The sequence below is a fragment of the Syngnathus scovelli genome, chromosome 10 (genome assembly GCF_024217435.2).
Source record: "Syngnathus scovelli strain Florida chromosome 10, RoL_Ssco_1.2, whole genome shotgun sequence".
Lineage (NCBI taxonomy): Eukaryota > Metazoa > Chordata > Actinopteri > Syngnathiformes > Syngnathidae > Syngnathus > Syngnathus scovelli.
The window spans coordinates 6009445-6030273 of record NC_090856.1 but is presented as its reverse complement, the minus strand read 5'-3'; the positions used below and the strand labels follow the sequence as shown (position 1 = coordinate 6030273).

The following is a 20829-nucleotide window of genomic DNA, read 5'->3' as shown; positions in this document are numbered from 1 at the left end:
CGTCGTAACTGCTATTCCGGTTTGTAAATGTACATAGGAGTTATACCTGGTAGGCGGGGCTTCGTCGTAACTGCTACTTCCGGTTTTTAAAACGAGCACACCCCTTTCTCCAGTAGTATTAGCCTAGCTGCGAGCTAGCTCATTCTCATTGACGTCTACCTCTTGTATCAGCTTCACCGACCTATTCCCTCATGTTTACCCGCTTTGTCTCGTCGCTCCTGCCGCTTCTTGCGCTGGCCGTACCTGCACACACCAACTTCTTCCAGCTTGGCACGCTCTCCAACGCATCTTCGTACTATTTCAACTACATTTACTGCAACATTTGGGAGGGCGACTGTCAGCCCCATCAGGACGATGCGTCGCAGCAAGGTAAGTGAAGCGAGAAGAAACAAGGTTTTTATTCCATAATGATTCGACCCTTTGCGTGGACAGTTCCTATCAGGGATCTCTGGGCCAGTTTTCCTCAGGACTACGTGAGCCTGCTGTACCGCTGGTACTGCAGCCTGGGTCAGTGCTGCGAGTCCGGAGACTGCAGGGTGACCAACAACATCACTGGTAAATACAACGCTACAATTACCAAACCATGTTAAAGATGCTAAGTTGTCTACTCGCCATATGCAATGCTTATTTTTGTTTATTTAATGTTTACAAAATGATTTGGCGCAGAAGGAACTAGTTTGCGTCCAGAGGCATAATACATCCCACATAGTCATGAAAACTAACCAAAAAGACTGTCACAACTACTTTAAATGACTCGGTAAACTGCAAAAATATTCATCTTTTGCAAAGGAAAATGTAATATACGTGTCCCTTTTTGTAGGTTTGGCTAATGATCTTCAGAGCAAGCTGCACGGGCAGCACCTGGCCCAGTCCGTGGTTCTGAAAGCAATCCAGGGTTTCATCAACAATCCCGAGTCCAACAAACCCTTGACGCTCTCCTTCCACGGCTGGTCGGGCACTGGGAAGAACTTTGTGGCCCGAATGGTGGCGGATAATCTTTACCGCGATGGGGTGAAAAGCGAGTGCGTCCGACTGTTCATCGCCCCGTTCCACTTTCACCATGCCAGCATGGTAGACACGTACAAGGTGAGACGAAAGAGGTGAGGGCTCACCGCCAAGAACATGCCGGTAAAGTCCTTGTCCAGTTCGATTTTTTTAATCTACGTTGAATGATAAGCTATGGACAGGAATCATCAACATCAAACAAGGGAGGTTCTTTTGGAAGCTGGCATCAGCTCAACTGGACCACAACAGCGTTCAGTGTGCATAAATGTTACACAATCGTTTTACATTTCAGAATACCGTGTAGTATTACTACACAGGGAAAGTGGAAAGTCCAAATTCAGATGAGCATTTTAATGACATTGCAGTCATGGAGGTTATGATTCTGTATCTTTTATGAAGGTTTGAATAACTTCAATATATTGGAGTTGATTAAAAAAAAAAAATGAGTGAGATCATCGATTAATCAGAAGTAGACTCAAAAATCTGAAGTTGTACAACTCCCTCTTTACAGGGTCAGCTGAGAGAAGCAATCCGGGACACGGTCCTGCGATGTTCCCAGACGCTGTTCATCTTTGACGAAGCCGAGAAACTGCACCCGGGCCTGATTGACGCCATAAAGCCATACATGGCCCACTACGACAACGTGGACGGGGTCAACTACCGAAAGGCCATCTTCCTCTTCCTCAGGTTGAGTTGCCTTCCGGCTTCAGCGTTGCCTATTGTATTTATATTGTCTTGTAATCTTTGTTATTAATAATTCAAGTTTTTGCCCATTTTGTGTAGTAATATTGGAGGAGCAACCATCAATGATGTCGCCCTGGACTTTTGGCACTCGGGTCAGAACCGAGAAGATATTGGGATGGAGGATCTTGAACATCGATTACGATCTGAAACAATGGAAGCCCAAGGTATAATTAAGTCTACAGTAGATTAAAAAAATATATATCTGCACACCTCTGTTGAAATGCTTTTTTTATATAAAAAAATAGAACAAGATAATTAATTTTAAAACATTTTCCCCAACCTAAAAGTTTGCAGCTTTAATTCATGTTGTCTTTGAAAGAATATTCCAAACATTTTCATCTGCGTCCAGGCGGTTTTTCCAAAAGCGAGCTGATGTCCGGCCACCTAATCGACTTCTTCGTGCCATTCCTACCTCTGGAGTATCGTCACATTAAGCTGTGCGCGAAGGACGCCTTCGCCGCACGGGGCCTGGAGACTGACGAGGCCACGCTGGACGAGGTGGCCAAGGCCATGCTGTACATCCCTAAGGAGGAGAGACTGTTCTCAGCCCAAGGATGCAAGTCCATTCCCCAGCGGATCAACTTCTTTCTTCCTTAGAAGAAAACAGGAGGGACGCCTGGAAGAGGTGCCAAAGTTGTCTGTCCAGGTCACTCACGCAGATCAGAGCACTTCTCGTGTGAGCGGGATGGACAAAGTGCCGTTGCGCATAAGTCATGCGACAGCGAAGGAGGACATACCTCCTTGCTCGAGATGAAGAACACCACATGGCTGACTACAGTGAGGGAAATCAATATTGTGAGAAGTGTGTTCACTTCAGAAAAAAAAACATTCACATATAGGTGGCAAAAGGATACTATTTAAATTAATTAATGATGGACGTAATCTTTTTTTTCATAGCAGTAATTGCACTTTAAAATACGGTTCTCAACATGTGACCTCGCGGGGTGCTGCAAAAATTGTATTTTCTGCATTTGATTATGTGCCATATCCTATCCTACAAAAATAGTCCTTTAGTTTCTTTCTAAGAGAGCTTAAAATATAGCAGGGATCAAAAAAGGGATTTCCCCCACTGTATAGACTGCAGAAGTATTGGGACACCATTTGTTTGGCTCCTTTTCACTGGTCATTGTGACATTGTTGAAGTAAATAGAATTGACAATCTATACCAAACCAATTTTCCAGTTTGGTGGGAGTTATTAATGTTCATTCGAGTTAAGACTTTTTGCACCGTATTGTCTAATAACCCTCCACTGATCTTTATGTTGCACTATTTATTACGCTGTAAAGGGGTCAGGATTTAAGTGTTACTATGTACATGTGAAGTGAAGAAAAAGGCGAGCAATGTTAAATGACCTTTGGTGTTTAAAGTAAATGTACAAGGAACTGAATTGCTATTGAGCAATATAAAGGAAGCGATTAATGTACTGTAATATAATTGTATCTAAATTATTTTAATAATTATTTCAAATTACTTTTAAGCACTCGCTACCATATCTTTTTTTTAAGTGTGAAAAATGTTTAGGTCATAGGTTATATTGTCTTGAGATTCTACGCTTGGAAATTTTGATTATCACATTACACAAAGACTGAAAAATAAAATCCCATTGTTTATGTTATGTGTCAAAATCAAACGAGTAACGAGTTTGCATCATCATAAATAAAGTGATAATTGTGATCACTAACTCGATTGAGATTATTTTACTGTGTATTAAACTGGGTTCATTGTATTCTACTGCACATTAGTGACGATTAATGCTCTATAGTTGCCTTCCAATCAACTGTGCAGACTATAAAGACTAACATACAGTACATTAAAGACGATTTTGTCGTCATTTTAAGTTGTACATTTTGCATATTCTTTGTGCGACTTCATGCGTAACAATCGCATCACTTCCATTAATGTACCTCAAACGCATCACTCGTCCTTTGGGTGTGTATTAAGCGAACGCGTGGTCTTCATTCATTGGCTAAACGCCAATACCTCAGTGAATCCGTTCCTTTGATTGGCCGAGAGGGCTTTGACTTCCTGGCCGAGCTCCGGTGCCGACAGCCAATCAGGTTGAGACATCTGTTCCCAGCCGAGAGGCAAGAGGCTGCATGATTCTAATAAAACGGCACTAACGGATTCTTGATCGCCGTTGAACACCGTCGAGCGACAGCAGAAATTTAATATTATTGTCTTAATTTTAGAGATAGTTTGACAGAGTGTTTTTTTTTCTCCCCACAATGACCGCCTTGTCGCTGTTGTTTTTGGCCGTAACGACCGCCTGTGTCCTGGCCGAGTCCACTGTCTATTTCCGAGAGCAATTTGAAGATGGGGGTGAGATTGCTTTCCGATTATTCTAACTATTATCAAATAACTATTATATTAATTATATGTTGTTTGTATACAATATATGCAAGTTGATTGGGTTGTATCGGTGCATGACCATATGGGAACTCCAGTAGCCTGTAATGCAATTAATACAACGATTCTAGTTTTCAGATGATGAATTTTGCCTAAAATTGTACGTTTTGCTGAGTTGTACTTTTAACATTTAGTGTGTAACAGCACCAAATCCATTTGACACCCCCCTCCCCCACGTAGGGTCAAGCCTCCTCCCCCTCCCCCTCATGTACGTCCCTTCCTTGGTAATTACTGTACCCCCCCCAAATCTAAAACAAAATTACATAATTCTCTCAAGTACCTCCATCATGACCAACATTTAAATACATTACTGTTGTATTGAGTGTTCAGTATATTTGGAATGTTCAGAATCATTGGTAGGAAATCTGAATGACCTTTTTGTGTGTTTAGACGCTTGGAAGAGTCGCTGGGAGGAATCCAAGCATAAGACCGACTATGGCAAGTTTGTTCTGACTGCAGGCAAGTTCTACGGTGATGCAGAGAAAGATAAAGGTGAGTGGATTAGTCATGTCAATTTCGGGCTGGGTGACGAATGGATAAAGAAAAATACTAAAATAAAGACGCATTTTTACAAGAGGAACCCACTTATTTCCCCATCTATATTTTTCTTAATTTACGTAATTTTGATTCCTTTTTTTCACATAAGTGGAACAACTAAAAATCAGATTTTTAAATCTTGCTTGAGAAAATGTTCTGGCAACTTCTTTTTCTTGATGTAGATTCTCTCTTAATCCAGTCTTTTTGTTTAAAATGACTTTGATTATGATATAAAGCCAAGGATCTCAACTTTGACGCACAAAGCCATTTGACACAATACGATTGAAACAGGTTTGCAAACGAGCCAGGACGCCCGCTTCTATGCAATGTCGTCCCGCTTCGACGACTTCAGCAACAAAGGCCAACCCCTCGTCGTCCAGTTCACCGTCAAGCACGAACAGAGCATTGACTGCGGCGGCGGCTACGTCAAAGTGTTCCCCTCTGACCTTAAGCAAGAGGACATGCACGGGGACTCGGTCTACAACATCATGTTTGGTACGGCGGGCTCATTCAGGTCTCCATTGGGTTGGGTGCATAGCAGAGTTGTGTGTTGAATTGCAGACGTCTTCTGTGCGCAGGTCCTGACATTTGCGGACCAGGCACAAAGAAAGTGCACGTAATCTTTAACTACAAGGGCAAGAATCATTTGGTTAACAAAGACATCAGATGCAAAGTGAGTCATCGAGTGGTTGTGTTTTGTAACTAACCAAATTCGCAACCCTCAACCTTCACTGTGGGAGGTGTCCAGCATACATTTAAAGGCGAGTCGTGTCTAACATTTTTTTTTTTTTCTCCCCCGCCTGTCAGGATGATGAATTTACTCACTTGTACACGCTGATCGTCAACCCCGACAACACGTACGAGGTGAAAATCGACAATAAGAAGGTTGAGTCTGGCAACCTGGAGGACGACTGGGACTTCCTGCCACCAAAGAAGATCAAGGACCCCGAAGCCAAGAAACCAGAGGACTGGGACGACCGGGAGAAGATTCCTGATCCCGACGATACCAAACCAGAGGCAAGTGCGGGACGGGCCCGCCACTTGGAAGAGCACCAGGATGAATTTAACTAATGTCATGTTTCGTTTGACAGGACTGGGACAAGGCTGAGAACATTCCTGACCCAGATGCCAAGAAGCCAGACGACTGGGACGATGAGATGGATGGAGAATGGGAGCCTCCTATGATCGCTAACCCTGAATACAAGGTACCTGACAGACTGAAACGATAAATCCAGTAACTATCATTCTCATTGGCAGACTCCCATGTCACTCATCACCGCAGGCCCCGCCTTTTAAAGCGACACGCTGAAAAATTGACACTAAAATAAGTGTCAGTGGACCGAGTAATGAGTTTTGATGTGGTTTAATGAACTGTGTGCTGTGTTAAACAGGGCGAGTGGAAGCCCAAAGAGATCAGCAACCCCGCCTTCAAAGGAAAGTGGATCCATCCCGAGATCGACAACCCGGAGTACACCGCCGATTCCGAGATCTACAAATATGACAGCATTGGCGTGATTGGACTGGACCTGTGGCAGGTAACGTAAGATGCAGAAACTGACATTCATATTTGAAGATTTGATTTGAAATTTGGACTTTTGAAAAATATCATTAACATTCCTTTTGTTTGTTGTAGGTCAAATCTGGCACCATCTTTGACAACTTCCTGATCACCAATGACCCAAAACTGGCTGAGGAGGTCGGTGACGACACGTGGGGGAAAACCAAGGTATGTCAACTTTATTCTCCTTGCCCCCACATTTTCCACCCTAAATATTAATTCTTTTAAATTCCCAATCAGGATGCCGAGAAGGAAATGAAGGACACCCAAGATGCGGAGGAGAGAAAGCTGCGCGAGGAAGAGGACAAGCAGAGGAAAGACGAGTCGAAGGACGATGATGAGGAGGAAGAAAAGGATGAGGAGGAGGACGAAGATGGCGAGGAGGAGAACGAGGAGGACGAAGAGGAAGAGGATGAAGACACAGAGTCCCCCATGAAGGATGAATTATAAACAGTTGAAAGGCAAGGAGCGGACTGTCCAACCACAGAAGACGACTCGCCCAGTGGGTGGAGTCTTTGTTTGTTTACAAAAACCGAGAGTTAAAGATATCATTATTAAATACTATACCATAATAACAATATGACAAATTGACAATTATAACTGATATTATATAGGAATCACAGAAATTAAGATGTCGCAGTGAATGTCCAGACTAGAAAACCACATTTTAATTTTATTTGTAATTTTTTAATTTGGTAGTTTATATGATATGGAAATGAAAAGAGGTATTTGATTTGCCAAAATCACTAAGAAATGTTGACACGACAAATTTACTTGTTTAGTTTTTGTAAAAAGGTTTGTTACCTCATGTGTTTGTCTCGTAATGCTGTTTTATTTTTGATTTTTGTCAATCCCAAATGTCAAGCGCCTGCTCAAAGGTTCATTTAATCAAAGAAGGAAAGATAAGGTCTCCAAAGTCTGAATTGTAGGTCCAGTTGGGATGTTAAACTTGTGAGGAAATCCTTTAAGTATGTTTGCACTGTACACTTATTTCCACTTTTGTGCACATGAGATGAGTTTCTGAATAATTGTCTGGAAGCACTCCAGCAGCAGGAAAGCTTCTGTTCATTTTAAGTTTGTTCATCGTTCGGTATGTATGCAGTCAATTGTTCTCATCCCGGATAGCCACTGAAGCTGAGCGCTGATCCTTTTTGTAAAAGACAACATTTTGTACTAATACTGATGGTAATTTAAGTGAAGGGGTTTGTTTGAATGCAGAAGAAAAAAATCTTGTGTCCAATAAAAACAACCACTGGAAAATGACTCCAATTATTTTAATATTTGTATATCAAAATTCATTCGATTAAAAACATAACTTTTCACAGTTAATGTAATTTATACTAGTGGAAACTGTTTTATGATAATATTTTGAAAGGGAATGTTAATATGAACAATATGAATGTGACTTGGTTACTGTCATTTTCACCAAGTTGCAATAATTTAAGAAGAAATGTAGCAATCTAATATATGAATAAAAGCTACACGACTAATATATTAACCTGTTTGCACAGAATAAGAGGCATAAAGGTCACGATTCTTAACTGCAACAAGCACAAAGCCTGCTCGGTGCTGTGCGGCAATTGTAAAAATTGCGGCAATCAGGGAAGTCGTGCACAGCAGTAGTTTTCAAAATAAGAGCGCTAATAGGAAAAGTAGTGTTTAAATATCGGTCACAATAGCATAATTGCTAGGCTCATTTTTCTGTACTTTCTTTCTAAAAAAACATTTTTTTTCAGACAACACATTGGTATTTTTCAATTGGGATTTTTTTCATTTCGTTTACTGGCTCGTCCATCCGGTTGAAGTTTTTGCCACATCAATATTTTGTGTATTAAACGTATGTTTATTTATTTATCTATTTATCTATTTGCCTGTGTGCTGTTCAGTATCTTTCCGGACATTCGGTTTGCCAGTCGTAGTGAAAATCCACTTCCAGGTTTTCAGACGGCCCACTCGTGTGTGCGTAAGGGCAACAGCGCGGCGTGAAGGCAGCAGTGGGAAACAGAAAGACTATGGCCGCCACTCTGAGTCTGACTCAGGTAACACTCTCGTCTAAACTCTTCTGTGACGTTAGCCAGCGCTTCGTGTCCGCCGTCTTCTCCGCCCGGAAAGACTCCACTAGATATGCAATAGTCCCGCGGACTAAATCGCAATCTCGTTCCCATTCTATTGCTCTTTTTTTCCGGGGGGAAGTTTACGGTGCTTTGCTCGTGAGTGGGAAAAGTTTGTGCCTAATCTCTTTGGGGACTGCGTAAGGGCGAGGCTAGCTAGCTAGTCTGCTAGCTAACAGCTAGTTTGCATGCAGTGTTTTGGATCCGCTTTAAGACAAAAAAGGCGTAATCTATTGCTGCTTCCTCATTAGTTTTGTTTGAAAATACCCGTTGTGACAGAGCACTTGTTTTCCCTGCATACTAATTTTCCTCCAAGTGGCGAGAACGTGACATGTGTGGGGCTGCTATGGACTGTCATTTTCTGGACGATCTTCTGTTGTTGAAGACGATTATCAGTCAATAACTAACTAAACGATCTACTTTTTTACTTCTCTGAACACAACATCGTTTATTATTACGATTTGGAGTGAACATCATCCAGAGTTGGCACCTTCTGACTTTTCAGTAGGTTCTGACTGCAAAGCTGTCAAAAAGTCTTGTTGCAGGTGTCACGGCGAGGTGTTACCCGAGCCGCTGTTGCCTCTAACAACACACAAGCCGAGTGCGTGACCACTTGAGTGGGTTCTCCATCATAGCAATGTTGTCGTCTGGGTAGCCGGAAAACAATCTGACAATGCGCAGCCACTCATATTTCCTTTAGATCGGATTGTGGTTTGTAATGACTAAATATCCATTTTCTGAAAATCATTAGACGTGTAGTGAAGTATACTGGAGGTGTGGACATCATTGACAGCTCAGTCAAGATCAAGTGGACACACTGGTACAATGACTACACTGTTTGCAGCCACAATTAGTTCCAGGCACACAATTGTGTGAGAAAAAAAAAAAGGCTTGGCATAAAGAGATAAGTGTGTGTGGCAAGTTATCTAACTGTCAATTGACAGTTGCTAACGTTAAAAGTGGTCAAGCAAACAGCAGTTTGAGATCCAGCAGATTTTTGCCGTACTCGAGCGATTTTGGTCCAATTGTGCAAGGCGCTCATTACGCAAGCTGTTATGTTGTTCCTCGCTGCACCTGCTCCTTTTTTAGAGAACATCAACACATGGGCCATATGAAGAAGGAAGTGCTGACTGTCTTCCTCTTTGGCCCAGTTGCGGACGGTCAGCTATACTAAAAATGCAAATTGGCTAGTTTAGGGAGGATATGACATCAATTTGTACTTTTCTAAATGCTTTTGAAATGGATATGAATTGATGTGGTCCTGAATAAAGGTTGTCTTCTCTTTCCTCAACAGCTCTCCAGTGGAAATCCCATTTACGACAAATACTATCGACAGGTATGTGGCAGTGTTAAGGTCCTGTTTTATAACGACCACAAAATTAATTAAAATTAAAAAAATCAATCTATTGAGGTCTGTTATTAAGCTGTACAAAATTCTATCGTTACAAAGAATTATTTTTGCACAGCTCCGCTTATTATTATTAAATTGTGCACGGGTAGCCATTGTTGTGACTGGTGGGTGCACGTTCTAGAGGTACACTAGCTTCATTTATACTCTGATCATGTTGCAATGACCTCCAGTAATCGCTTTTCCCGCACAGGAAGTCAGACTATGAATTAATAATTCATCGCTTTGCCTGACGTGTCATGATGGGCCGGTCGTGGTCATCATGAACTGATGCTACTAAGAATGCTGATTTGGTTTTATTGTCACGATTGATTGAAATGCTTCAGGTTTCTCAAAGTATTTTTTTTCACAACTGCATTTAATTTTAAATGTTGCTTTTTTTACGACTGTGGTGGACCAGGATGATTTATGCATAATGGATGATAACTGGCTGCAGGTGGATCCCCGAGGCAGCGGGAGAGTGGCGGCAGCGGACGCAGCTCTGTTCCTGAAGCGGTCGGGCCTGGCTGACCTGGTTTTGGGCAAGGTAAGGCAAACCTGGAAGCGACGATGCTATCTGGCTTCACTGCGTGATGTCGGTGGATGATAATTGTCCTTCACAGATTTGGGATCTGTCGGACTCTGAACGGAAGGGCTCTCTCAACAAACAGGTAGCCCAGTGGAGGGTTATTAAAATATGTGTTCATTACGAAATAATTGACTTTATGTTGCCATTAAAACCTCCACAGCAATTTTACATCGCTCTGCGCTTGGTGGCTTGTGCTCAGAATGGCCTGGAGGTGGCACTCAAGAGCCTCAATGTGGCTGTTCCGCCCCCCAAATTTGTAAGTCAGTTGCTTTGCTTTCCCCACAGATGAATGTTCATATGATGGCGCTATGTTTAAATTGAAGTTGGTATTATTTGATAAAAGGAAGTGGTGTTTTGTTCCCAGCAGGACACAAGCAGCCCACTGTCAGTCGGGGGCTTAACCACTGATCTTCCCTGGGTTGTCAAGGTGATGCCTTTAGACATTGTTGTTTTATGAACAATAAAGATTTGGGCCTATAGCAAATACACAACGTACAATTTGCATGTCATCTTTTTTTTATTAATTTCTGTTTTATTGTTCTTTCAGCCTGAAGAGAAGTTGAAGTTTGACTCCATCTTTGAGAGCCTCGGTCCAGGCGGGGGGCTGCTAACAGGAGACAAAGTCAAGCCCGTCCTGCTCAACTCCAAACTGCCAGTCGACATTTTGGGCCGGGTATGAGCTGCCTGCCACGTATTGCAAAATCAACTCACGCCCCTTAGGAAATATGCTTTTTGAAATAGAGCAATCTTCCCAATTTAGTCATTTGACGAGTCAAAACATCAGCAAGCGCTGCAGCGAGTAAAAAAGAAAAGGAAAAAAAAAACGGATGTTAATGTTTGGTGACACATGAGGTTTTTGAGGAAGTGGATGTGAGTCAGACTTTACATCCTCCACACATTTGTAATCATACGTATCATTTTAAAGAAATCATTCCTTTGTGTTAAAGGTGTGGGAACTCAGTGACATCGACAGAGACGGCATGTTGGACAAAGATGAATTCTCTGTGGTAAGAAATGAGCCCCAGTCCGATGTTTTTTTTTTTCTCTTCCCCCGATCTTTAATGTATTTTATTGCCAGGCCATGTATCTGGTGTACCGAGCCTTGGAAGGAGAAACTGTTCCCATGTCTCTCCCGCCTCCCCTGGTTCCACCCTCCAAGAGAAAAAAGCCCTCGGTGCCTCCCGCGATGCCCTTGTTACCCTCGCCCCCCTCCGCCAAAGACAGTCGCGCCTCCCACGCTGGCACCAAGACCATGCCCCTCCCCCCTAAACCCGCCCCAGCTCTCGCCCCGACGCCAGCAGCCGCCCCCGTGAGTACGCTCCCGGTCCATCCCGGCCGTTACAGCTTCGTTTTCGATCAAGCGCTTTAAAAATGATTTCAAACTGGATAGTGCAGTGCGTTTTTCAAAAGAACAAGACCAAAGGGAATGTGAAGGTAAATTAATGATAGCGGTGGAGTCTGCAATTGGGTCGTTTGACTCTGACTTTTGTCAGTTGAGTTGTTGTTTTCACCGCACTTTTTTGGCCTCTGCGCAGTGGGTGGTGTCGCCGGCGGACAAAGCCAAATATGACGAACTCTTCAGCAAGACAGACGGAGACATGGACGGATTGGTGTCCGGACCTGAAGTCAGAGATATCTTTCTCAAAACGATGCTGCCTTCTGCCACGCTCGCACGCATCTGGTAAGAGACAAAATGGTTTTGAATTTGGAGAGTTGAATTAACTCCGTTGTGAAAATGAATATAAAAGCTCGGTGGGCTAGTGACACTGTTGTGTGTCGAGATCCGGAAACATTCGGGGCTTATCGATTTTCCCTAATTAGCGTCTGTCTGCTCTGTTGGCTCCCGTCATAATCGGCGAACACCATCGCAATTGGCCGTGGCCCGAGGCGGCGATCGTTAAGTCTGTTGCGTAACCTTCCCTCAGGGAGCTTTGTGACATTGGCGACATTGGAAAACTGACCCGAGAGCAGTTCGCCCTGGCGCTTCATCTGATCAATCAGAAGTTGACAAGAGGTCTGGACCCTCCGCAAAGCCTTTCCCCAGAGATGATTCCTCCTTCTGACAGACTAAACATCAAACAGGTGAGAATTGCACACTGCACCCACGGATTGTTGGATTTGCTAAATTTTTTCCAAAAAAAAGCCAGTAAACATTAGAGTATTCGCTTTCCACATTTATTTTGCTTCTACTTATTTTTCCCCTTTGCTGTCATTGCAAGCGTTTTCTTTCTCCTTCTCTTTCTGCACGTTTTCCCTTCTCATGCGGACGGAAACGCCCCCTTGAGTGAGTTTGCGCTGTCCATTTCATTCCTCTGTGCCAACTCACTTCCATTTTCCCATCCTCTACATAATAGTTTCCGGAAAATCAATATCAATTTAGTGCAAATGTGGAGATTGATGTTTTTTTTTTTTTTTATCTGTTGAGATGCCGGTTATAAAACTCCATTTGTTTTTGTTTTGTGCAACTTTTCATCAGTGAGCTCATCAGCGTTCCTTCTACTTGTTCGTACAGTTATGCGACTTGTTCGTCGCTATGTAATCTCCGTATCCGTGTTGTCATCTGTTGACTCCTTGCCTCCATTTCACTCATCTCTGTGCTTCATTTGCTTCAGAACAATATGGCCAACCTGGCAGCTGACTTCTCTGCCATCAAGGAGCTGGACTCTCTTAGTAACGAAATTGTCGAACTACAAAGGTAAAGTAAAAGTCATGCAGGTTATGTTTTGGAGAGTGCTAAGTTGTTCAGTAATCATCATGTCAAACTGTTTGGTTTTTAAAGATGCAAATTCGGCACCTCCTTCCTCATGAGTTACAGTACGTAGCGTTTCCCTGATCTCCTCTGACCACTAGAGTGCAGTGTTTTCCGTGAAATAACCCGCACAACTTCACTGACAATAATGACTTAGTAATAAGTAGTTGCAGGGATTCTTGTCGTGGGAAAAACAATTTAAATTTGGACCTTGCTACTTTAAAGCTAAAAAGTCAGTCACTTACACTCTCGCCACATCCCGCCGTGTATAAACTAGTTGTCATACATACAAGGCCAACTATATTGTAGCAAGAAGAAGCAGGAAAAAAAAAAAAACAAGTAGCATAAATGAAGCACTGTTGGAGGTGCTGAGGCAGAAAGAGAAGGATGTAGGCTGTTGCTTTCCCGCTTCCTCCCTCACGGCAGCCATCTGCTTCTCACCTCTCATCTCCCTCATACTTGACAGATCAAGCGCAAGATCGCTTTATCGCAGCGGCGTCTGAGTGTCAGCCTTATTTCACCCGCATTTTCCTTTTAAATTGAAGATCATGGTTATTCAGGGAGAGCAAGGGGTTGCGGCGGAGGACCGAGCTGAAGCGGGCTCAGCCGAGGGCTGGCTGTGGCCTTGCGGCCTTGGAATAATATCTTCTTTGTCCTCGGCGGCTAAATGTTCGTATGTGTTGTGCCGGAATCCCAGGGAGAAAACTACGGTGGAAGAGGAGATTAAGGAGAAGGAGGCGGCCATCAGCGAGCGCAGCAACGAGGTCCAGGTAAGACCAATTTATTGACCTTAGTTGAAAGTTTGTTTTGACATCTTAATTGTTGGAACACTCAGTACTGCTGCATGCTAGTTTAGCATAACATTCTAGGCAAGGCAGTGCAGATTTAAATTGGCTTCTTTTTTTTTTTTTTTAGTTAAAATTGTCTATTTCAGACTTGTATATTTTTCTGTTTAGAAAAACACACGACAGTATTGCTACAGTCTTTGTGTAAGGCTCACATTTTGATTTCTCGGCGATTGGTATCATGAAAGTTTGTGTGAAAGTCCCTTTTGCCATTTCCGTTCTACAGATGAGTCACATCAAGTGTCAACTAAATTCTTACTGAAAATATGTCCGGTTTTGCATTTTGGTATTGTGCTGGTAATATGGCAGAGGTTTGCAGACTCTACGTCAGCAGAGGTTTGCAGAATCTATGGCATTGAGGTCACAAACAGTAAAACTTTTTTTTTTTTTTCTCCTAAAGCATTTTCTATCTGGTCAAATGTAACAATATTTTACATGGTCACGTTTATATTTTTTTAACTTTTTGAGTAATTATATTCGAGTTGCCTATTTAGTTATATCATGACATGTTTTCTACAGGACTTGCAGGGTGAGGTGGCAAGAGAAAGCGAGGCACTGCAGCAGCTTCAAACTCAGCGTCAGAAGATCCAGGAGGTTTTGGACGAGCTGGATCAACAGAAGGCCTCACTGGAGGAGCAGCTGACCCACATTCGGCAGCAGACCAGCCAAGAGAGCCAGCTGGTGGGTTTGGCAGAAGTCACCTCCCTGAAAACAACAATGTTACAAAATATTATTACTGATTAATGTTTTCCTGTCTGTCAGATTACATCGCTGCAGTCGGAGCACGAGGATCAGGAGCAGAAGATATCTCAGTACGAGGAGGACCTGGTGCAGGCTCGAGAGGAGCTTCTGGCTCTGCAGGAGGAGAGCAGGAAACTGCAGGAGAAGGTCCAAGCTGCACAGGAACAGCTCACACCTCTGCAGGAATCTGTCCGGGACTCCTTCACACAAGTTGCACAGGTGAGATTGAAACAACACAATCAATATTGTGCTTCCCTCTTAATGTTCTATCGCTGTTCAGGTCCAACACAGACTAAACGACCTTCAGGTGGAGGAGAGGTCAATGGCAGCCCAGCTCACCTGGAAGAGAGCTTTGGAAGACGACTCTCCCGTCATGGTCAACGGATCGGCGGGGCCCACGCCAGAGCTCCCCCGCAGGGACCTCTTCCAGCAGGACCTCTACCAGGAGGACCAACCTAAAGAGCAAACGGAAGAAGAACCATCCGCTGCCTCATACCCGCCAAAAGAACTCTCAGAACAAACAGAGAAAGGAGTGAAGGAAGAAAAAGAGGATGAGAAGGAGCAAGAGAGCCCCGAGACTCCCGAAGAGGAAAAAGCAAAGCCTGATCCTTTGGATCATCTCTATACTAGTTTAGCCGCTTCTGAGAAGTACACGATTCTGCCCACACTTGCCAAGCCGCAGGAGAAAACTGTAAATGTACGTATGAAATAAGAGACAGTCAATCATTCTGAATGTTTATATAACATACCTTCTTTTGTGACATCTCCAGGAACACAATAACCCTTCACCTGATGTCTCCTCAGAGGTCCGAGATGATGCAACAGAGTCGCCTAAAACAAGCTCACCCAAGGTAAAGACTTTGAATCATTTATTGAGTCTTAAAGGCTTCGTTTTCAATATTATTAAAATACTACAAGGCGTCTGTCTTCGCATTAGCCAACAGAGGGCGCTCTTGATTCATTCAAGTTCTGTAGAACTGGAGAGCGAATGTTACAGGAAGAGAGCAAAGTTTGACGCTGAATTTTTCTGTTAATCGGAGTGAACCAAAGCTAGCACTTTTCAACAGGTGTCATCACCAGAGCCGGAAGTCAAACAGGAAGCTGCCGCCTCATCAGAAGTCATCCCGTCTCTGCTACCAGCACAAGCGCTTCCTCCTCGGCCTGCTCCCGGCCAGCCACCGTTGCCCGAGATGGACTTCTTCCACACGGACCCGTTTACAGAACGTGAGTCCAATCAGATCTACGGCAAGGTGTCATTTGTTGTCTCGTGATGCCACAGATTTGAAAATGTGACTTTTGTGTTGTAGATGATCCTTTTAAAGATGACCCGTTTGGAAAAGTGGTTGCTGCTGGTAGGTTTGAGAAAGCAAACAGCACACATGGTAATTAGCATTTATAAGGACTGGGTGATTATTGTCTTAAAATAAAAAGAAAATCACCCAAAAAAAATATATTCGTCTTTTAAACCTTTTATTCCCCCCAGTTATAATTTGCATCACACTCCACAGAAATAATATATTTTATTTTTTTTCCCAGATCCATTTGGAGGCGATCCTTTCAAAGGCTCAGACCCTTTCGCTGCAGATAATTTCTTCACACAGACGGCCAGCAGCCATTTTTCTCCAGACGACCCTTTCTCAAGCTCTTCCGACCCATTCGGTCACACTACAGTTGCTCCAGAGCCCGACTTGTTTGCCGCCAAGCACAACGATCCAGCCCCGGCGACAACGGAAGCGGACCCTTTCACCTCACAGCCAACGGATCCAACCGCACCGGCCGCAGATCCCTTCAGCTCCACAGGCAAAGACACAGCTGAGTCCAACGCGTTCCCTCAGGCCATCAACGCCACCGGCGAAGCTGATCCGTTTGGTTCTCAGTACACAGGGACAGATCCGTTTAGTACCTCTCCACCCAACGCCGGTCTGGCATTGGTGAGTCCACTCTGAGACACCCAAAGATGCTAGCTCACATTAGCTTGATTTAACATTTACTGTTTTTAGAAGGACACTGCTGCAGCCAACGATCCTTTCGCTCCAGGTGGTACCACAGTGAGCGCCACCTCAGACCCAGGTAGGATATTTCATATGCTGCATGGGCGGGTAGCGTACACCGAAAATGTTGCTAATTTAAGTGTGCTCTTTGTAATTATAGATCCATTTGCTGCTGTATTTGGGAATGAATCGTTCGGAGGAGGCTTTGCTGACTTCAGTGCCCTAACAAAGGTAAGGGGATGAAGTTTGAAATGTCATGTACTGTTGCGAAAAGAAATAGCTCAAATATTTTTAACGGTATTGTTGCAGTGTAGTTTTTTGCGTCTGGAGACAACTCATAGTGAATATATTACACACAATATGAAAGTACCTTGCGCTCTCGGTTTTGGGAAATGAGCCGGTAGACGTCTGAACAGAGTGACACTGAGAATGTGTGTGACTATTTCGGAAAATGAAACATTTAAAAACTCCTAAGCTTGCTGTGTGTGTTTTTGTTTTTAATGTTCCAGTCAAACGGCGTCGATCAATTTGGCATCAACAACAAGAACTTGTTCCAGGACGACAGCCAGCCTGCCAACGCGGACGTTCCCCCGGCGCTGCCTCCCAAAACGGGTACGCCGACGAGACCGCCACCTCCACCTCCAGGTCAGTACAGACACCTTCATGAGGCAATTTGTTGTGGAAAATTTAAAGCAACATTACTCTATAAGTTGTTATTTAAAAAAAAAAAAAAAAAAAAGATGCATATTGCATGGCAAAGAGATTAACCAAAATATTTCATTCCTTATGGAAAAGCAACTATAATGTGATTGCACCGCTGAAACACATACTTTCATTGTCATGGCAGGTAAGAGAGCCTCCCTCTCCAGAACCGAGTCGTCGGACTCCTTCCACCGGCGCGGCCACTTCCCTACGCAGACCTCGGGTGAATTCTCCTCCTCTTCCTCCTCCTCTTCCCTGCCTGCCAAGGATCCCATAGCCGATCCCTTCGCCCCGTCTTCCCCTCCTCGGCAACACTTACCGGAAGCTGATCGATTTGCCAGCTTTGACAAAGTGAGCACAACTCCGCCACCCTCTTCCTCACCCCCACCTGACTCTCACTAGAGATACACCCCCTCACATGTTCTTATTTTACTTGCTTTTCACTCAGGCAAGCAGCGCCACTCTCAATCCCTCCATCCACATTTATCTAATGGCTTGACAAAAGCATAAAACTCTTAAATGAATGCCTCATACTTATTAAATGGATAAATAGGTGCTAATTGCTGTTTCGCTAATCAAAGTTAGTTCGATCAACTTCTTCTCCGACCAACCTACGATTGGACACAATAATAATGACATTACGGCCCAACACTGCATGTCTTGCACGCTTTGTTACACATGACAGTTATAATCAAATTTCATTAACCGCTTTCCTCCAACGGAGTCATTTCATGCAAATTTCAATTCCTCCATTGTGAAAGATACTGTACATATATTTCTAATCGCCCAGTCAGTTGTAGATTATGTTACACTTTTGGTGACACTGATTTAAAAACTTTTTTTTTTTTTTAAATTTAAAAGGTCCTATTGGAACAGTGCAATGTGGGATGCATGACTTTTTCATAACGTTTCTGCCACCCCTTCTCAGATCACTTAATCATACCCGCATGACCCCTGCACGCCCTTTATTGTGTAGCTAGTGCTTTCCCCCCGTGTGTGTGTGTTGTCTCTGTCCTTAAATCTATGTTGTCGAAGACGTTGAATAAAGAGTTAAATCAAGGGCGCCCTTTTGGATTTCTGTGCTTCCATCTGCATGCAACTGCATGAGCTTTTTACCATTTGATTGTGGGCCAAATTATTTGATATTATTTTTATTTTTCTTATACCGCTAAATGAAACAGACATTGTAATAAACACCGTGCCTCGGTTAATGTCTGTTAAAATAAACACCTCACCCCAAATACACTGTGACACCTCTAGGTAGCTGTACTTCCCTAGTCAGACAACCATGAATACAAATAATATAATATAGCAACAGGACTGTCTTTAGAAATTATTTTTAAAGAAACACAAATCCTTTATTTTTTTGAACTATAATCTTATAAAAATCTATTTTGCGCTAGTGTCACAAAAGGTTAAGATCCTCTTCATCATCTTAGATTCACTTAAGTTGATTTGCATGACTGTTTTTATTCTCCATCTGCATCACATGTGCCAACCGTGACAATGCATGTTTCCATTTTTGAACATTTTAATGCATTATCCGTCGAAAGGTTTCTCGCATGCTATGTATACACCCACTGGACACTTAATTAGTTACAACTATATAATCCAATTTGATCGCAAAGAATAACGCACCTGCAAATATTACAAGAAATATAAATTTTCTCAGAATGTGTGCGCTAATAACAAGCAATACAAACAGTGTCCTTTAATTTAACAGTTTAAAATTAATCTGAAGCAGTTGTGATGTCTTGACACGAAAAAAACTGTTGGAATCATTTCAGTCACGTCGCAATCCTACTAACTGCACTATTTGTCTTTTTGTGACAGTACCCAACGGAAGAGGACATGATCGAGTGGGCAAAGCGCGAGAGCGAGCGCGAGGAGAAAGAGCGTCTGGCCAGGCTCACCCAGCAGGAACAAGAAGACCTGGAGTTGGCCATCGCTCTCAGCAAGTCTGAACTCTCCTGAGGGACTTCTTCTCCCTCGTCCATCGCACTCCACTCTAAAACCCCGCCTCTATTTTTTTCCTTAGCCCGGCACAGCCACACGTGGCCTGTTTGAAGCACCAAAGCGTCGTTGGGACCCTGTAGGACTAATTCAGCGTGTTCTTGGACGAAAGCAAATGTTGTCCTCTAGACTCTTTTCCATCCTGTTGTGAGGATGCACAGGGAAAACCGTGATTTTGAGAGTCATGTCCTTTTATGACCTACTCCAGAATGTAACTTATTCTAAACCTGCACTTACTTATAGAGCTTTATCCACTAATCGAACCCACTACAATCCATTTCTGACCAGCTCGTTATGTGAAGAATATTAGCAGTCCAAATGTCATCCAATTGGAATGTAGCCGCCATCATGACTGAATGTGATTTTATTTTTTTCCCCCGCACCTACACTAGACGACGACAAGCAGATGTGAAGTGCATGCCAGGCTCTTGTTAAAAAAGAGAATTATCAAGCCACGTTCGGCCTGTTAGCCTAGCATGGTCTGTCAGAGAAAAGCATGAAACAAACTGCATCCAGATAATGATTGTGTACTTAATAAGCATTAAGATTCAACATGAATTTCTTTATATTTCCAGATGTAAACTAAATGTAACATTTGACAAACTATATCATTTTTTTTGGCTTTTTGAATAGTGTAATAACTTGAATTTTGATTTAGTTTTCAAAGATGTCAGTTAAAAGGGAAGTCATTTCCAAAATTGTTTTTGTAATATGTTCTGTCCAGCTCAAATAGTTAAATCACAGTGCTGTGATTAATGTTTCGTTTATGGAATACGAAGTAAACAGGCGAAATTACGGGGCGGCCATTTTGCCACTTGCTGGCGTTTGAAAATGACATCACAGTTTTCAGGTATCAGGTCACAACCAATCATGGCCACCATTTTTCTGAACCTGAGCCGTGATTGGTTATGGCTTGAGACCTGACTGTGATGTCATAATCAGTCGACATTAAATGGCAAAATGGCCGCTTAACTCATATTCCACAAACGCAATATTGATCAGAATGTTCAATTTAGATGAATGAAGGCAAATACAACATATTATTAAAAAGAAAATTGTGGGGTTGACTTCCCCTTTAAGGGCCCAAGGTTGGTGTTGCCACAGTTGGGTCGTGCTCTCCAAGCCCCTCGACATGCCTGCATTTGCTTAAAAGCGTTTGCAGACTCCACTTGAACACTGCTTTCCTAACTTTGTACAGCAAAACGGAACAAATAAATGCATAGATCATTAAATGTACACAATCTGTCCTCTTGTTTATGACTGAAAAATGTGATATGAACAGCCCTCTAGTCATATGCTCTCCACTTATAGATATTTGAATAATGTATGATGAGAGGATGATTTTCAGTACAGGAGCAAAACGAAGCCTCTTATACAGTGACTTCCTCTTCTGCCTTTCTCCTCTCGCTGTTCGTAGCCTGAAATGACGCCTATAATTTCGTCTTTACAT

The 20829-nt window shown here is 43.0% G+C and overlaps 3 protein-coding genes across 5 annotated transcripts; all 3 read left to right on the top strand.

Moving 5' to 3' along the window:
* The first annotated feature begins 60 nt into the window (after positions 1 to 60).
* tor3a (torsin family 3, member A) lies at positions 61 to 3431 on the top strand. Its single transcript, XM_049725936.2, has 6 exons — positions 61 to 369; positions 433 to 555; positions 821 to 1086; positions 1517 to 1692; positions 1789 to 1913; positions 2099 to 3431. The coding sequence occupies exons 1-6, from the start codon at positions 192 to 194 to the stop codon at positions 2344 to 2346; spliced, it is 1116 nt and encodes a 371-aa protein (XP_049581893.1). The 5' UTR covers positions 61 to 191; the 3' UTR covers positions 2347 to 3431.
* A 373-nt stretch (positions 3432 to 3804) lies between these two features.
* calr (calreticulin) lies at positions 3805 to 7511 on the top strand. The gene is made up of 9 exons (XM_049725909.2): positions 3805 to 4069; positions 4547 to 4648; positions 4985 to 5188; positions 5272 to 5366; positions 5501 to 5710; positions 5785 to 5898; positions 6085 to 6228; positions 6327 to 6419; positions 6492 to 7511. Exons 1-9 carry the CDS (start codon positions 3976 to 3978, stop codon positions 6699 to 6701), a joined length of 1266 nt encoding a protein of 421 aa, XP_049581866.1. The 5' UTR covers positions 3805 to 3975; the 3' UTR covers positions 6702 to 7511.
* A 659-nt stretch (positions 7512 to 8170) lies between these two features.
* eps15 (epidermal growth factor receptor pathway substrate 15) lies at positions 8171 to 20620 on the top strand. Of its 3 annotated transcripts, none has more exons than XM_049725778.1 (25): positions 8171 to 8290; positions 9657 to 9698; positions 10207 to 10296; positions 10373 to 10420; positions 10499 to 10594; positions 10706 to 10765; positions 10886 to 11011; positions 11286 to 11345; positions 11417 to 11647; positions 11874 to 12019; positions 12264 to 12420; positions 12951 to 13033; positions 13785 to 13857; positions 14452 to 14613; positions 14695 to 14892; positions 14954 to 15370; positions 15444 to 15524; positions 15741 to 15897; positions 15981 to 16055; positions 16210 to 16604; positions 16674 to 16743; positions 16825 to 16895; positions 17174 to 17309; positions 17512 to 17717; positions 19200 to 20620. In XM_049725778.1, exons 1-25 carry the CDS (start codon positions 8264 to 8266, stop codon positions 19338 to 19340), a joined length of 3348 nt encoding a protein of 1115 aa, XP_049581735.1. In that variant the 5' UTR covers positions 8171 to 8263; the 3' UTR covers positions 19341 to 20620. The 3 variants fall into 3 exon arrangements, with proteins under 3 accessions (XP_049581735.1, XP_049581734.1, XP_049581731.1); XM_049725777.1 differs by having other exon boundaries at positions 10703 to 10765; XM_049725774.1 differs by having other exon boundaries at positions 8249 to 8290; positions 10703 to 10765; positions 15981 to 16025.
* The last annotated feature ends 209 nt before the right edge of the window (positions 20621 to 20829 follow it).

Bases quoted from the DNA above. Each gene is read 5' to 3' on its own strand.
- eps15 (XM_049725777.1), top strand. From the start codon at position 8,264: ATGGCCGCCACTCTGAGTCTGACTCAG. The intron at 10,766-10,885 runs GTGATGCCTTTA...TTGTTCTTTCAG, and splicing joins ATCTTCCCTGGGTTGTCAAG to CCTGAAGAGAAGTTGAAGTT. The intron at 14,614-14,694 runs GTGGGTTTGGCA...CCTGTCTGTCAG, and splicing joins CCAGCCAAGAGAGCCAGCTG to ATTACATCGCTGCAGTCGGA.
- calr (XM_049725909.2), top strand. From the start codon at position 3,976: ATGACCGCCTTGTCGCTGTTGTTTTTGGCCGTAACGACCGCCTGTGTC. The intron at 4,070-4,546 runs GTGAGATTGCTT...TTGTGTGTTTAG, and splicing joins AGAGCAATTTGAAGATGGGG to ACGCTTGGAAGAGTCGCTGG. The intron at 5,367-5,500 runs GTGAGTCATCGA...CCCGCCTGTCAG, and splicing joins ACAAAGACATCAGATGCAAA to GATGATGAATTTACTCACTT.
- tor3a (XM_049725936.2), top strand. From the start codon at position 192: ATGTTTACCCGCTTTGTCTCGTCGCTCCTGCCGCTTCTTGCGCTGGCC. The intron at 370-432 runs GTAAGTGAAGCG...TTGCGTGGACAG, and splicing joins GGACGATGCGTCGCAGCAAG to TTCCTATCAGGGATCTCTGG. The intron at 1,914-2,098 runs GTATAATTAAGT...ATCTGCGTCCAG, and splicing joins TGAAACAATGGAAGCCCAAG to GCGGTTTTTCCAAAAGCGAG.